This window comes from Eptesicus fuscus, chromosome 11 (genome assembly GCF_027574615.1).
Source record: "Eptesicus fuscus isolate TK198812 chromosome 11, DD_ASM_mEF_20220401, whole genome shotgun sequence".
In the NCBI taxonomy this organism is placed as follows: domain Eukaryota; kingdom Metazoa; phylum Chordata; class Mammalia; order Chiroptera; family Vespertilionidae; genus Eptesicus; species Eptesicus fuscus.
Window position 1 is genome coordinate 9,868,119 of NC_072483.1, and position 17,005 is coordinate 9,885,123.

The 17,005-nt window shown below is 50.8% G+C and overlaps 1 protein-coding gene across 1 annotated transcript in view; it reads right to left on the minus strand.

Annotated features, from left to right (window-relative positions):
- Positions 1–6,011: 6,011 nt before the first annotated feature.
- MARCO (macrophage receptor with collagenous structure) overlaps positions 6,012–17,005 on the minus strand; it is a 33,400-nt gene continuing 22,406 nt past the window's right edge. Inside the window, exons 12-16 of the mRNA XM_008143453.3 lie at positions 10,799–10,843; positions 9,849–9,947; positions 9,294–9,338; positions 8,585–8,761; positions 6,012–6,142 (exon numbers count right to left, since the gene is read on the minus strand). Coding sequence (XP_008141675.2) covers positions 6,012–6,142; positions 8,585–8,761; positions 9,294–9,338; positions 9,849–9,947; positions 10,799–10,843 — 497 coding nt within the window. The remainder of the gene's footprint in view (positions 6,143–8,584; positions 8,762–9,293; positions 9,339–9,848; positions 9,948–10,798; positions 10,844–17,005) is intronic.

Sequence of the window (17,005 nt, forward strand, 5' to 3'; positions counted from 1 at the left end):
GCAGTCATCTAGGCCATTGGCAGGTGACTTGGGCCTGGTGCAGGGGGGCGGCAGGTGCAGAGAGAGGGCTCACCAGAGAGGCATCTGTGGGAGGACTCACATGTTTTCAAGTGAACCTGGGGTAGGGGTGGTGAGGAGAAGAAGGAAACTTTTTATTAAATTGTGGTCCTTCTGTAATGCTGTTGTATAACTCTTTTCTCTTAAAATAAATGTAGCATGAACACTTCCCCATATTCCTAAATATCCCCTCTCATGTGGTTTATAATGGTCAAATAGTCTGTGATTGCATTTCATGTACAGTCTGTTAGCCCAAACTCTACTGCTCTACTGTCAGCTATTGGCTATTTCCTTTTTCTTTTTTTTTTTACAAGAGAAGCAAACCACAGCTCATAAGGGGGAAATCACATACAGTCAAACTACCTTCGAAACCCCCTTAAATCACCCATGATGTACAGTCTTTCTTGTTCTGCTGTGTATAGCAAGGTGTATGTGTACAGCATCTGATAAATGTATAGCAAGTTATATGTGTAAATACATAATGTACAGCATCTGATACAGAAGCTATGTGCAAAACATGACCTTAGACCACTATTTAATAGCCTTTTTTTTTTTTTTTTTTAGTTTTTCTGAACACGGTAATTGAATTAAGTTAAAGGTACATCTCTATGACTCCACACTGCTCCACCCAATGCTCCTAAGAACTTCGATTGGCAGCTGCCTCACTGGCCTCAGTCTGCCACCCCACCACTTCCCTGCCCTGGGACTTTGGGCCCAGCCATGTGACTTGCTTTGGCCAATGGATGTGTGGGCAGAGGTGACCGTGTACCATCTCTGAACACAGGCCTTAAGAGGCATCATGTGTTCTTGCTTACCCTTTTGTGCTGCTGCCTTCACCAGGAGGCAGGTGCTGGAGGGAACACAGGTGGGCCAGCCGGAGCCTGACCTACAGCAAGGAGCCTAACCCAGCGGGACCTGCAGCTTGAAGCAGAGCTGCCTCGTTGAGCCCAGCCCAGAGCAGCCCATCTCTAGTCGACTGGCAGATACATGAACGAGCACAAATGATTGCAGCCTACCAAGTCTTGGTGTGATTTGTTATGCAGCAGCAACTACTCAATACAGTAGGCATTTCTAATTACAGTTGATCCTTCACCAACAATCCAAGTGTAACTTTGGACTCCCTCAAAAACTTTACTAATAGCCTATGTTGACTGGAAGCCTTACTGATAACATGAACAGTTGACTAACCCTATTTGGTATGTTATGTATATTATATACTGTATTCTTACAATACAGTAAGCTAGAAAAAATAAAATGTTATCAAGAAAATTATAAGGAAGAGAAAATATTGAGTGTCTCAAAAATGTATACACATACTTTGAATAATTATAAAGGCAATGTTTATTAAAATACATTTCATTTTCGAAATTGAGCTATCAGCTGTTAAAATGTGTATAGATTTTTTGGGGACACCCTGTACTTTTGAAAAAAAATGTACATATAAGTGGACCCGTGCACTTCAAATTCATGTCGTTCAAGGGTCAACTGTAGTTTCTTTATCTGTTTCAAAACGCTTAGGTCACATCTTGCCAAATCCCTCTCACCCCCAGGAAATCCATCTACATTTCTATTCACAGCGGTAACAGCTTGTTTTCCCCATCTGTCCAACACCAAGGATGGTTTTAAATTGCCAATTTGACATGCAAATAAATGATCTAGGGTTTTTTTGCAATTCTTTTGTTGTAAGTGAGGATGAACATCTTTAAATATATTTACTGGCCTATGGTTTCTCTTCTGTGAACTGATGGTTTATATTCCTGGCACTTGACCTTATTCACCTCTAATTACCCTGCCACGGAGGGGAACTGAAAGGGTTTGAATGAACGAACTCCTTGAGTTCTGATCCCCTCCTCAGCCCCACAGACTTAAAACAGCTCTGTTTGCGTACTATTTTAATAATGCAGATTCCTATGTTGCAGCAACACATATTTTCTGAATGCTTCCCGAGTCCATCGGGGTGCAAATGAAAAAAGTATTCAGAACTAGAAGACCTGGAGATGAGTTATAACGACCAAAGGAAACTCATTTTATTTCTCCTGCCCTCAGTTTCTCAGTTGTAAAATGGAGATAATAATGGAATCTTTCTGTCAGTGTTGCTGTGAAGAATAAATAAGATTATGGACAACCAGCACAAAAATATAATGCATGTGGCATGCGGCATCCTGCACAGTAGGCACTCCATACAGATTTGCAGTGGTTTTTCCTTCCTTACATGGAAGAGCTACAGGGCTGAGAGAAAGGGAAGATTTTTCTGAGTGAGAGGAACAGTTTGGGAGTGCTGGGTAGAAAAGGGAAGATATTCTGGGTTTGCAGACAAGGCTCAAGCCAAAGCTTGGAGTCCGAGCTGCTCTAATGAATGTGACTGCTCTCCAGTCCCCAGTGGGTGCCAACAGCACAGCAGTTACCCACATAAAGAAGCATTTTATTTTTATCATCATTGTTATTTCCGCTTTAAAAGTGGGGAAGCAGAAACTAGAGAGGTTGTGTGACTTCCCTAAAGCCACAGACTTGGTCACCACCCTCTTTTCAGCAAACCATCTCTCGCAGCCATGGAGGTGCTTCTGAGTCTCTGGATTCCAGAGGGAACTGCAGTTCAGCCGCAGGAGGGAGGAGCCGCCTGCCTCCTTGCACATCTTCAGGGGCACCTCCACTTCCGGTCAAGGCCATGCACTCCGGGGCAGCCCCCCTCCCGGCAGGGACGAGCAGGGTTGCACGAGGGCCTGGCTATTCCTCTCTGCTCCGGAACTCCCTGCAGAGTTGGCTGAGACTGGGTCATGTTTGCAGGTTGCTCTGAGGCTGTCCTGCCCACTCCTGTCCCTTCACGTTTTCACAGGCGTTGCCCCCAATAAACCTCTCCTGCTCCCAACTCCCTGTGTGCCAGCCTCTGGAGGTCCCACAGACTCACCATCCTCATCATCCCACCCCAGTCCTCGTCCTGATGAGAGGGCCCTGAGACTTGTCTGCTCGGTGTTCAGGGCTTAGGGGGCAGTGCTGGGGGGAGGGGAGGCTGTGAAGGATCTTGAAGGATCATAATAACTAACACTGAGTCTTTACTATGTGCCAGGCACCCTTTCAGATGCTCCCTTCGTGCTCCTCATTTTAATTACTCCTTACAAGACGCTGAGAGGAGAGGACTGTTATTTTTATGTTAAGACTGGAAAACTGGGCCCAGAGAGGTTCAATAACTTGGTTGTCCAGGTAAAGACCTGTTACGTGATAGCACCGGGATCCTTACCCAGAACCTTCATTCTCAGCTGTGTCTCAACAGCTGGATGTGGGCAAGCTCTCTGGGCAGGGGGCAGGCGGGGGCTTGTGCACAGAGGGTCCTTTAGGGGCCATCCCTGTCCTGCCCAGCTAGTTTGTTCGGTGCTAGTATCTGTCCCACAGGCCTCAGCCAGGTCATACTGTCCCAGGAGGGGAAAGGAGAAAGGAGAATTATTTCAAGTAGACATCACAGCCAAGTGTCACGCAGAGGTCAGGAGGCCGTGCCCCGCAGTTAGAGGCAACTGCTCTCTAGCAGTTGAGGATGCTGTCATGCTAATTTTACCCAGTTCCTCTTCCGCCCACATCAGGCTCCAGGTGGCCAGCGCAGAGCCAGCGTGCCCACATTGCTGCCATGCACTGCAGCCCCTGTGTATGCAAGGGGAGCTTCCTCAGCTTCGCTCGGCCTAAGAGCTTCTCAGAGGAGCTGCCTGACAGAGGGGCAGGTGCAGCAACTCTCCTTTATCTCTTAATCTTACTTGTGTCAGACAGACTGGGATTCGAATCCCCCTCGGCTCTTACCAGCTGTGTGTCATCAGGTTAACCCTATCAGGTGGTTACTACTGTATGACAGACCATCCCAAAGCCTAGTGGCTTTAAGCCACAACCATCTGCGATTGCTCATGAATTGATGGGTTGGTTGGCCAGTCGTCCTTCTGATACAGGCCTGGCTTGAGCAGTGTCAGCTGATGGAGCACTGGCTCAGGGGTGCACTTCCCCTGCTCTACATGCCCACTTATCCTCTGGAGGGTGAACCTGGGCTTGTTGCTATAATGCGGCAGGAATTCCAAGAGAGAGAGTGAAGGAGCAACAGACCTGGCTCCTGATGAGAAGAGCTGCAAAGCCACAGGGTAAAGGCGCTGGACAGAGGGTGTGAATTGGAGCCAACAGACCACATTGCTTAACCTCTCTGTGACACAGTTTGCTAATTTAAAGAAGCTGTGATTCACTTGTATCCCGTGATGCTCTAGTGCTCTGTGTTCTTTGGGGGATGGTCAGTCCGGTGCAGCCACAAGAGTGGGCACAGGAGAGGTGCGGGGAACAAAGGTGATTACACTCCCAGGTCCTAGAGAGACAGGGTCTGCAGGCCAAGACGAGGCATACAAAGGAAGTGACAAGGGAGCGGGCAGCCTCGCAGGCAGGCAGCTGAGAGAGCGAGGATTCAAGGGCAAGGGCCTTGCTCAAGGGTCAGCTGGAGTAACAAGCAAAGGACATTGAGTCGGAGAAGCTGCATGGTCACAGGGCCAGACAGAATAGAGGATGAAACATTAAGGTTGCTGGAGGACTGTGTGAGACCACAGGGTCACTTCCCTGTAAGCCCCAGTCACGCATCTGGCCCACTGCCTAAGGGACTGGGAGCATTGAAGGCTTTAGGCAGGGAGAGGCATGGTTAGCTTTGCCATTTCTCAAGGTCTCTCAGGCTGCTGTGTGGGGAAGAAATGGGTGGTGGTTGGAGTGTGCTAGAGAAAGAGTCTAGTTAGGAGATGCTCCAAGTAAACCCAAGACCATTGTGATGGCAAAGCTGGGGAGCAGTGGGTGGACTGGAGAGGTGTTTGGGAGGTAGAATTAGCGGGACTTGGTGCCTGGTGGAAGAGGGGTAACAGAGGGCAGGCATGGCTTTTGACAGTGTTTGTCCTGGGCTCTGGATGGAGGGAGCCACTGGCTGAGATGGGAACAGAGGAGGGGCAGATGATGAGTCAGGATCCAACTGCCTGGCCTGCGAGGTCCTGTGTGGAGGCAGTTGCTAGGCAGATAGATATGACTGGAGCTCAGGAGACAGATCTGCACCTCATCAGCAGCTCAGAGATAAAAACCAATGCCCTGGAAGGGAAGTGTTGGGCATGGCTGAGCCACAGCCCTGCTAAGTGGCACGGATAGTCCATTCCATGCCAGGATTTTGACTATTCTGTGCTTATAAACTGCTTTTGTCCTTCTGAAAATGTTTGTGTGTGTGTGCGTGTGAAAGAGAGAGAGAGAGAGAGAGAGAGAGAGAGAGGGAGGAAGGGAATGTGATTGCACTCAGAGAGAGTGTATATCCCAGGGGAAGAATGAAAAGGGATCCAAATTCCTCTTAGAGGGTGAGTTGCTCTACTTTCTTGGTTTAATTCAGTTGTTCGTTGAGCAAATATTTACTGAGCCCCTAAGGGATGGCTACAGCAGACAAAAGTCCCTGCATTGCTGGAGCTCACATCCTAATGAGAGCTGATTTCCATGCTTAAAGGTACAGTTCCTATTGATCAGGCAACATGGTGCCAATTACATGCCAACCTCTTCATTTGCTGGAGAATAGTTCCAGTGCTGGAGGGAGAACCCATTCGCTATGAGAGATGTCACATCTGAGTGATTGAAGGGATGGTCACGACTAATTGTGACTGTATCGCACTTAGATCCCCCGGCCCACCACTCTCCCCTGGCTATACGCTGAAACTCCAAGGTCCCTGTGCGCAGGGGCACGTGAAAACTCGGTGCAGTGTTGTGTGCACTGCGTGGGCACATCAAGAAGGGGTGGGAGGTACACACTAGTGATTTCAGCCAAGGCCAATGAAGTGCCAGGTAGCACTTTGCATTTTATTAATGACCCACTCTCAGGGAGCCTCCGAGAGCGCCGGCCTTCCCGTGTCTATGCCAGCAGGCACGGGGGCGGGGGGAGGGAAGGGCTGGGTGGGGGGGGAAGCAGCCCGAGGCCATGCAGGTCAGCTGCACTCCACCCCCGCGTCCTCGTTGTGGTTGCAGTTGTGAGAGCCCCAGTTACTCTTGTTGCAGTTCCACAGGGTCAGCTCTGTCCCTTGACAGGCAACGTCATCCAGCCAGATGGACCCAGTGCCTAGACACAGAGACAGGAGGGGACAGCGTGGGATGAGGCTCGAAGCCGAGTGGCCCGTTGGTGGCTGGGGGCTCCCAGTTCGGGTAGACTTCGGTTTCTCCCACACCCACTCAGGCCCAAGGTGCTGACGCTGGACTGTTCTCTCTCTCTCTTGCTATTCCTCTAAGAGGCCATTTAAAATTTTTTAATCTATTTACTTGTTTGCTAGTTTGTTTAAATATGTTATTGAAAGTATTACATACGTCCCCTTTTCCCCCCACTAATCTCTCCCATCCTGCCCCTGCCCCCCACCCATGGGCTGTTCTCTTTTAATGACTCTGCCTCTGTTCTGTTTTCTATCCTTTTTGACAAAGTCTCATCCAAGTTATTTAATACTAATCCATGAACCATTTGAAATCTCCTCCTGTGGGCTCCCAGCATTCCTCTCTTCCCACTAACTTGCTACAGCGCATCCATCCATGTTCCTGCCAAGCCTTCACCTTCCTCAAACCCCTTTCTCTGACACAGCTGATTTCAGACCCAGAGCTCAGAGGAAACCATTTGGGTTGTTTGACTGCAGACATTTACACCACAGTGTGGCAATCCATGTGAGGGACATGTGTATTTTAACGTTGGCTTACAAACCAGCGGGACTCAGAATAAAACACAGTCAGGCACTTTGGGGTGAGGTAAGGGCAGCACTTGGGGGCGGGAGCAGGAGAAAGGGGCCTCGAGCCCCTGCCAGGTCAGCCCTTACGGCTGAAGAAATGGTGTCAGCCTCGGGCTTCACTCCTTCATTGAAAGTTTGAACCATTTGCTGAAAGACACAGGCTGAGTCTCTAACACCCCAAACGGATTTTAGGAAGTCCCTGCTCTCTTTTGCTTCCCACCTTCTCCTTAAACCTGATCACAGCGTGGGCATTCCAGGCCTCTAGCTTCCAGGGAGCTGGAAGGGAAGCCTGGGCCCGTCCTCCCTGGCGGGCTTTCCGCTTCTGAAGCCCCAGCAGCTCAGCGGCCCTTCAGAGAGTCCCGCCTCACAGGCACTGCAGCCATGCGCCTTCCCGCTCAAGGGCGTGCAGACATTGACCCAAGCCTTTGCTGTCACTCTTGGAGAAGAAAGGCCATAGCTCTGCCAGGGGAGGAAGGTCATAGGTCTGCCAGGGGAAGGAAGGTCATAGGTCTGCCAGGGGAAGGAAGGTCATAGCTCTGCCAGGGGAGGAAGGTCATAGGTCTGCCAGGGGAAGGAAGGTAATAGGTCTGCCAGGGGAAGGAAGGTCATAGCTCTGCCAGGGGAGGAAGGTCATAGGTCTGCCAGGGGAAGGAAGGTCATAGGTCTGCCAGGGGAAGGAAGGTCATAGCTCTGCCAGGAGAAGGAAGGTCATAGGTCTGCCAGGGGAAGGAAGGTCATAGTTCTTAAGGGGAAGGAAGGTCATAGCTCTGCCAGGAGAAGGAAGGTCATAGGTCTGCCAGGGGAAGGAAGGTCATAGTTCTTAAGGGGAAGGAAGGTCATAGCTCTGCCAGGGGAAGGAAGGTCATAGCTCTGCCAGGGGAGGAAGGTCATAGCTCTGCCAGGGGAGGAAGGTCATAGCTCTGCCAGGGGAAGGAAGGTCATAGCTCTGCCAGGGGAAGGAAGGTCATAGGTCTTCAGGTGAAGGAAGGTCATAGTTCTTCAGGGGAAGGAAAATCATAGCTCTGCCAGGGGAAGGAAAGTCATAGCTCTGCCAGGGGAAGGAAGGTCATAGGTCTGCCAGGGGAAGGAAGGTCATAGGTCTGCCAGGGGAAGGGAGGTCATAGGTCTGCCAGGGGAAGGAAGGTCATAGGTCTGCCAGGGGAAGGAAGGTCATAGGTCTGCCAGGGGAAGGAAGGTCATAGGTCTGCCAGGGGAAGGAAGGTCATAGCTCTGCCAGGGGAAGGAAGGTCATAGGTCTGCCAGGGGAAGGAAGGTCATAGGTCTGCCAGGGGAAGGAAGGTCATAGGTCTGCCAGGGGAAGGAAGGTCATAGCTCTGCCAGGGGAAGGAAGGTCATAGGTCTGCCAGGGGAAGGAAGGTCATAGGTCTGCCAGGGGAAGGAAGGTCATAGTTCTTTAGGGGAAGGAAGGTCATAGCTCTGCCAGGGGAAGGAAGGTCATAGGTCTGTCAGGGGAAGGAAGGTCATAGGTCTTCAGGGGAAGGAAGGTCATAGGTCTGCCAGGGGGAGGAAGGTCATAGCTCTGCCAGGGGAACGAAGGTCATAGGTCTTCAGGAGAAGGAAGGTCATAGGTCTTCAGGGGAAGGAAGGTTATAGGTCTTCAGGGGAAGGAAGGTCATAGGTCTGTCAGGCTGCAAGGATGGAAGCCTAGGGCCCTGAGCTGTAGACCTTTCAGTTGCTTGAACCAAGCTTTTTCTTTTAACCCAAACCACCAAAGGGACAGAAAGCCCATGCCGCTCCTCCTGGCAAGAGTCAGCTGGTGGAGGACCACTTACCAGGGACCATATTGAAAAGGGCCTTTCCCGTAGAGTAACCCAGCATTCGGCAAAAGACGGTGGCGTCAGAATTGTCCCAGCCATCATCGCAAATTGTCCCCCAGACGTTGTTATAGTAAACTTCAGCCCGGCCTCGTTTTGCAGAGCCGACAATCCTGACGGCTGCCAGGGATTCACCTGAGAGAAAAACACACGTGCGAGAGGTGAGCACGGCCGCCTGGGGCTTGTGTGAGTGCAGGCTCTGCCTCTTCAATGAAGGACGTTCTATAGTTAGAGGGGGAAAACCCTGCTTGGCCAGGAAGACCCCCGATGGCACCAACATGGCCTGGCTAGCAGCCTTCAGCCCCTGGGCCCGCAGCCACGAGGCCACAGGGTCAGGTGCCTCTGTGGCTGGTCTAGCAAATCCGGGCGACCACATCTGGACTGTGTGGTGGGGAGAAAAAAAGAAAAGTAGAGAAAAAGGAGGAAAGAAAAGAAGAGAGGGAGAGAGAAAAGACAGGAGGGAGAGATGGAAGAGAGAGGAAGAGAGGGGAGCAGGGCGGGAGCGGGGAGCTGTGCTATGAGCAGGCCCATTCAAGGGAAAGCCCGTTAACCTTCCCCAAGTGAGGCATCTCTCTGAGAACCAAGGCCTCTCCCCCACCACACACAAATGTTCAAGTACAGAACTGACTCTACAGCACAGATTAAAGAGAATAAAAACAGCAATTACCTTTCTGACCTTTTTCTCCCTTTACTCCTTGTGGCCCGGAAGATCCTGTAGCAAGGAGAAAAACCAATGATTTGAAGGAAACAGGCCAGGACTCTCTCACCCTCCTCTGCCAGCGGGGGTGGAGGGGGGGGGGGGGGGGGGGGAGGAAGCGTGCGGAGGAGGTCAGGTTCTTGTCCCAGCTTTGCCGGTGACCTGGCATTAAGCGGACAGGAGGTTCCACGGGCTCCGACAGTTAAGCATGAAGAAACGGACCTAAGCCACAGCAGGAGGGATTTAAGCTAGATTAGCGAGGGACATTTGACGGGTAAGAGACAGGGAGGGGACGCATCTCCTTTGGGGGAAGCTGCGGTCCGGAGAGGCTGTGCGGGTGGCCCGGCACCGCTGGGTGTGGAGTGGGTGCACGTTCACGCGTGCCTGCAGGCTCAGTGCTGAGACCAACCCCAGCTCAGAACTCACCCACTGAACCCACAGACCTTGACCTTCTGCTTCTGAAAACCCCACGCCCCTACATCAGGGCCTCTCCTTGGAAACCACAAAGGGGAAACAGGGCCTTACCTTTCATTCCTGGGTCCCCCTTCTGGCCAGCTGGTCCAGTTGCACCCTTGGGGCCCGCCAGGCCTGGGCTTCCCCTTTCTCCCTTCACGCCTGCGGGGCCTGGAGGAGAAGGACCCTCTGTCAGATGCTCTGCCCTGCTTTGCACGGGGCCCCAGAGCCTTGGTGCCTCATGAGCGAGTGGACCTTAACCAGCCGGTTTCCCCTCTGAACTGTTTGGAAATTCAGCTGGTGTCTTTGGTCCAACTGGGGGGTGGGGTGCTGCTCGAATCTCCCGACTCCCATGTAAATGCTGGTTGAGAAATTGCTGACGGGAGTCCAGAGTGGTTGGTCCTCAGTGGACTACATCGTTGTGTGGAAGTTCTAGCCATTCTGAGAGAAGTTGCTAGAATGCTGCTAGGCCTCGTTTTCTCCTTAGTAAGTTAAAATAGGAATAGAGTGTCCAGTCTTGGAGGAAGGAAGACTGCTCAAGCGCTGTGTCTGAGAAGCCCTGCTGTGGCGCTCCCTGGGGTCGGGCACTGAGAAGACAGAGATGCTGAGCCAAGTGCCGAGCACAACAACCAACTCCCGGCAAGGGCTTGTGAGCAAGGAGGGTGTAAGTCCAGTGAGAAGAAGTGAGGGGGAGGGGCGGGCGCTGGAGGCGCCATGGTGGCTGCACAGCCTAAGCCACCACCTGACCACCTGCTCTGCTCTCCTCGCACTTTTCACCCTTCACCACCCTCCCCCACCTTCTCCCTCTCCCCTCACTTCACTGAGTTCCCATCATTGCCCAGGTTTCCCAGGGAGAACATCTGAGGCTTGTGTGTGTAACAGAGCCCTGCAGTCTTCGCCTCAAATGGTCTTGGGCCAGTCACCCTGGGGGAAGGTCACAGCGGTGCGTTCAAAGTCAGCAAGCCAGCCTCGCCCTTTCCAGTCATCATTGTGAGGAAATTAAAATAGAGTCGGCCCTTTACCTGGAATTCCTGATTCTCCTTTTGTTCCTTTCTGTCCTTGAAGTCCTAAGATCAAAATACAAAGAAGGGGAGAAGATAATAAAACTTGGATATTAGACACTTTTAATCTTAGACAACCTCTACCTTGGTCTGATTAATGCAGATGGAAAGACACGTTGGTTCTTCACGATTGTTTAAAGCCTGTTCCGCAGAGCACAAGGAGTGGACCCACAGAAATGGGACCGTGCATTGGGGTGAGATAGAAATGTTCTGGGTAGACATCTGAGTTGGACAGACAGACCCTGGACTTACTGGCTGGCCTTCCTTGCCAGTGGTAGCCTGACTTGGTGTCTAAATCTATGTCTATTCTTTCCTGTCGAGTTTATTGGAAAAGAATTGAGAGATATTTTGCAAATAAAATTATTGTTTTTTCCAAAAGACTGTGGAGGGTACTCAGAGTGAGGAGCTCTGCAGGCCCTCACCCACGTAGACGTTCAATAGTTTGGTTGGTTTACTTCATTGTGACCCCCAGTGTGGCTAAAGGTTTGTGCAGCTAAAGGGTTTCATGTCCAGAAAATGGAAAAATAATCACTGCAATTACTGATGGTGATACTATTTGTAGTTCTAATGGGAAAAGACCTCCCTCCCATTCATCCGCTCATTCACTAACTTCCATGGAAGGTCCACTGTTCCCAGCACCAGGTTGGGTCACTGTGGGATAATAATTTATTGGTTTAGCCACATCATGGCCTCTTGATTATAAGGACCAATATTAGTGTTATTTCAAAGAAACAGGACTCTCCAAATCAGTTACACAAACTTGGGAAAGTGAAACTTTATATTGATGTGAAGTAACAGTTACTAGTGGATAACATAGGAATGCAGTCAGCGGCTGTGCTCATCGCCATGCCCTTGACCATGATGCAAACCCAGCCTCAACCAAAGGCTGCCCTTTGATGTTCAACAGGAACCACAGTTCCCCTCATTGCCAACTGCCTGGGAAAAATTCCTACATGGGGAAGTTCCTACCTCCCAGAGCCTGACTCTTGAGCACCTACTGTGTGCTGGTCAATGGAGGGCAAGCTGGAGGCCTGGCAGGTCTGTTTGGACACCTTGGAATAACCTGGCTCCCCGAAGCCTTTCAGATGCTTTGCCTGAGGCCAGGCGCTGCCTAGGGAGGAGGGTCAGAGGGCCAAGAAGCCACGAGCTGCCTCTACACGCCTCGGCACCAAGAGAAGTAGGATGCACTGGAAGTTCTCCCGAGAGGATAGCTGCTCCAGCCCCTCACCAGTGTGGAGACAGGACTGAGGCTCAGAGCTGCTTTTAGGAGTGGGGGGAGAGGGGGAACCTTAGAGGCCTGACGCTGGCAGGCAGGCCCCAGCTCACCCAGGCCACTTATTCATGCTCTGGTCCTTCTGTCTAGAATGCCTCACCCCTTTGGTGCCCGGAGAATTCCTATCAATCCTGTAAAACCTGCTAAAATGTCAGATGTTACCGACTGTGAAGCCTTCCCTGGCCTTGCCCACTGATGCCACACTTCCTCCCAAGGCAGCAAAGTGGCCAAGTCAGGCGCCCTGGGCTGTGTCCACCTATAACGTTGAGCAGGTGTCCCTCCCTGAGCCTCCCGTCCCTCCTCTGGGCCTGCTGTCCAGCGAGCCCCCTTTTGCTGTTGTCCCAAGGTCACGGCAGAGGGGGGCAGACGTTTCCTCTCCGCTCACCTGCATCTGAATCACGTGTCAAGATTAGGGAGGTGAAGACACAGTTGGAAACAAGTCTTTGCTTGTGACTAAGTGAAATAATGGTCCATTTGTAGACCCTTGGCCCTCTCTGTCTGCATCCTAGGGCACATCCCATTGCAGATGTCGCCACCTTAAGACCCTGTCCCTGGAAGCAAGGCTTGGGGATGCCAGCACTATGACCGCCCTTTATTGCCCCCTCATCCCTCAAAGAAGTGCCCCTCTCCAGCTGCCTCCGCTGCGCCAACCGACAGACACCCCGTGCAGAAGGAGCCACAGGGAGGCCCTTATTCACGAGGTCCATGGTCCCTTTGGCCTGACCCTCCCTCCTTTCTCACACCCTTTCTCCCAACCCTTCACCTCCCGGGACTCAGCCTCTGCTGCACTGGCCAGGCACCCTGCCAGGGGCTTCACCTGCATGGCCTTGTTCCATCTCTCAGCAAAGCAGGCCACTTCCCTTTTATGGAGAAGGAAGCCCTCACTCAAAGATGGAGGGATTTCTCTAAGGCAAAGTTGGGGTTGGGTCGCAGGGCCGGTCTCCCACGGGGCCCTGCAGCGGCCAGCTGGCTCACTGTCCACCTGGATCCAAGGACACCTGCAGCTGGCTTGGGTCATTCCTTTCTCCTGAACGTAGTCAGACCGCAGGGTGACTCGGCATCGCCTGCCCAGGGGTTGTTAAAAAGCAACGTGCTGGGCCCCACCCGGAGTGGCTGATTCCGTGGATGGGCCTGGGTGGGACCTGAGATTGCATTTCTGACAGGTTCCAGGTGAGCGTTGCTGCTGGTCCAGGGACCGCCTTTGGAGTGGCACCTCCCCAAACACACCTCATTCGATCTTTGGGCCCAGCTCACAGTCAGTCTCCTGCGAGCTGCCTTCCTGTGTGTGAGGAGTCCCTGCCCCTCCCAGGCCTGAACGCTCCCAGAACCTCTGGCCTTGAATGCTGCTAGTATGTGTATAACGGGTGGTGGTTTTGTCTTCAAAACTCCCCTCTTTGGGCGGAGGAACAGAGCTGGGTTTGTGTGGTTTCTCTCTCGGCGTCTGGACGCTCCAGAGTGGCTGGCATCAGCTGTCCCAACGAAGGACTAGAAATTGCTTCACAACAAATCAAGGCCGCACCCAATTGCATCAGGGAGAAAAGGTTGAAAACAGGATCTAGATGTCTATAAATGACACTGGAAAGCGGATGATGCTGGGTTTTCCTCTTGACCACAACAGACTGGTTCCTGGTCTCACAACCGTATAAGCTGAGAGGGCCCAACATATGTATTTACTCAGGGGGATATTTCTCCCCCCAGCATCGTTTAGGTAGAAAGCAAATGCCTTCCTACTGTTTACTGTTCAGCTGGTGTCCTGCCTAAAGTCTGAGACTGTTCCTGCTCCAGGGGAAAATTGGCTATTTCAATCCCAGAGTGCTGCTGGGCTGGCCAGACCCAGATATTATTCTAGAATGCTCCTCACACCTCACAGAGGGGGAAACTGAGACCAGGGAAGGCAGGTACCCACCCACTGTCACCTCGCTAGTCAGTGGCAAGTCCAAGTTGAAGTGCAGGTCTCCTGACTCTGATCGAATATAGAAATTTCCGGTACATTAGGAAACTTTCTTCAACCCCATCCTGATATACAGACTAAGTACAGCCTGGCAAATTTAGGGTTAATTTCATAACCAACTAATGGAGCTGTGTGTCAAGAAGTAAGCGAGTGGGTAGCTGACCCAAAACTGGGAGGCACATAGACTCCTGTAAATGTTTCTAAGAAACTTAGAGAAAAACAAGGAAAAGATTCGTAAGTGACAATCTAGTAATATGATGGTAGAATTTAATAAATTCTTGGGCTAACTCAGTACTTAGAATGGGGAGAAAGTAAATTCACAATATAGGGTTTGATTGCTATTATGGATTATTTTTTGTTGCTTATCTTTAAAATAAAACATTGTAAAATACAGATGCACTTTGGGTTTGCCTCAAGAGGAAAATAAAAGAACAGAAAATTCATGTTCTTGTTATATTTTGGACTTGAAGGCTGTTGAGATGCAAAATTTCTGATCAGATTCGTGTTTTGGAGCTTAAAGGTTTGGCTGCTTCTAACATTAGCCCAGGAGATGGAAATAGAAAGAGAAATGCCATTATGACGAGTTGAAGCGAGTCCTCCTCATTTCCGAACAAACTTTATGGAACGTTGAGCTAAAATTCATTTAGGGGTGGTTGTTTGTTTGTCTGTTAGTTTTTGAAAAAAAAAAAAATTAGTTAAATGATTTTGCAATTGTTTAAAAGACAAAAGTTAGAAAAACTAAGTTCTGGGGGTTGGATAGACCCCTGCTTTGTGAATGGTAACGGAAACTTCCATTGGAGAAGCTCTGCTGGGTGGTAATGCCTACTTGCTAAGCTATGCAGTTTACCTTCCCACAGAGGAAAGGGGTCCTCGCCACCATCCTTCATCTCAGATGGCTCCTCTTTCTCCAGAGGTGTGAGCGAGAGGAAACATTTCACCAGAATGGGTTGGCGTGTGGTTAGTGACTGTTTGTGACAGCAGGGAGATGTGGTGACTAAGCCAGGATTTACCCTCCTACTGTGGGGTGGGAGGTATGGGCAATTCTGTTCATTTTGAGTCCTATTCTCTGTGTTATTCTACACAACAAAGTCTGGAAAAGAACCGACTTGGAATCAGACTTTGAGATTGAGTCCCGGATTCAGCTCCTGGGGGAGAGCGTTTGCCCACTGGCAGCCTTTGCTTCCTTGGCTGTAAGGTAGGATGGTGAAACTCAGGTGTGGGGGTAAATGAAATAACACCATGGGAATCCAAGTCCTGAACACAGTGTCTGGCCCAGAGGCATTGTTGATAATGAACAGACCTCTTGTTTTTATTAATAACGCATGATATTGAAAGCTAGCTATTGCCCAGGTCAAGCCAAGGCACTGTAATTTCTGTTTTCATCCAATGCAGCCAGATATCCTCTTGAGAGATTAATGATTTTATTTACAAAATGGGAAAAATACATCAGTTTGAAAAATGGGCTTGATAGAATCAAAACTGGACAAACCCCACAGGACCTCTTGTTTGGGGAATACCGATGTCCTGACATTGAAAAGTCTGCATTATCTTCCATGATGAGATCTGGCCACCACTCTCCACCCATCCTTCCTTCTCCCGCTTCAGAAAGCTAACCTCTCCCAAAGACCGTTAACCTTTTCCTTTAGGATGATATCTAGACCTGGCTCTGATGGGCCCGATATGGTCCTATCTGTGGAATTCCCTTCTGAGATGTCCACGTGGACCATCAGCTACTTGTTCAAGGCAATCATTGGGATTTGTGTGGGAAATCTATGCAAGTTTACTTAAGTTGTAATTATCACATGCCTCAGAATGAAACTGTCATTCACCATGTTTACTTGGGCAGCTGGAACTTGCCTGGTTGGTATTTACCACTAAGTCTGATGGGTGGAGGTCCCTGGAAGGGTGCCCGATGAATAGACAAGGACTCGATGATGAAGTGAAAATGGTCCCAGACTGGGCTAAAACAGGGATGGGGTTGTGGGTGAATGAGAAAGAGCCAAAACAGGGCCCGAGAGCTTCAGGTTTCCTTCTAAGAGTGGAAGAGGCTGCTGCAGCTTCTGCTCTCATCCTTTTGGACTGGGTTGGAGGGTAAGTGTCACTCATCAGAGTGTGCTGATGGGGACGAGGGGCACCTCTGGCTGCCTGGGGAGGGAGATGGTGAGATAAAGTGCAATGGCTAAAGCCCCAGCTTTGGGCCAGCCAGGCTGCCTCTCTTACTGTGAAACAGCCCTCACGAGAGTGCGTAGCCCATTGGGCTGTCCTGAGAGTGCTCACGGTCAGGAGCTGCTCTTACGCAAATGCTCCAGGATGCAGGGTGCAGGGCAGGGTTCCTGCTCTCAGACAGTGGGCACAGCACCCCTTTGGGTAAAATCATGTTTTAGCACAAATATTCTTGCTTAGTCTAGCAAGGCGGGGAGCAGGAGAGGTGAAGGGATGCTCTCTGTTTATAACTGAGGGAGGAAAGCCATGAAGCCAAACAGAAAACTTAGAGGCAAGACAGCTTCAGGTGCCAAAGTCAGTCACTCTGAGATCTTCAGGAAAAAGGGAGGTATAGGATCAGAAAGGGGAGCTGCACCCAGATGGAGTCTTTCTGGAAGGTGAGACCTTGCTGGTGGCCTCAGGTAGCAGAGCCCCTTCTGTACTAACACACAGTCTGTGAGAAAGAAAGCAGCTCCAAGGCGGGGTGGGTTGGAAGAAGGGTGGGTGTAGGAGCTGCCTGCGCCATGGCTCCCGACAACCTTCAGGAGAACCCCAGATGTCAAAAGCCCAAAGTCCAAAGCTGACTAGGAGCTGGCCTCACCTATCCCTTGGACCAGAGCTCCACATCCCAACCCAAGACACCAACCAGGTGCCAGGGATACACCCTACAGAGCCCTCCCTCCGCCATGACTCACCGGCTCTGTGTCCTCCCTCTAGGCTTGCCTTCCCCTCCTACACATGT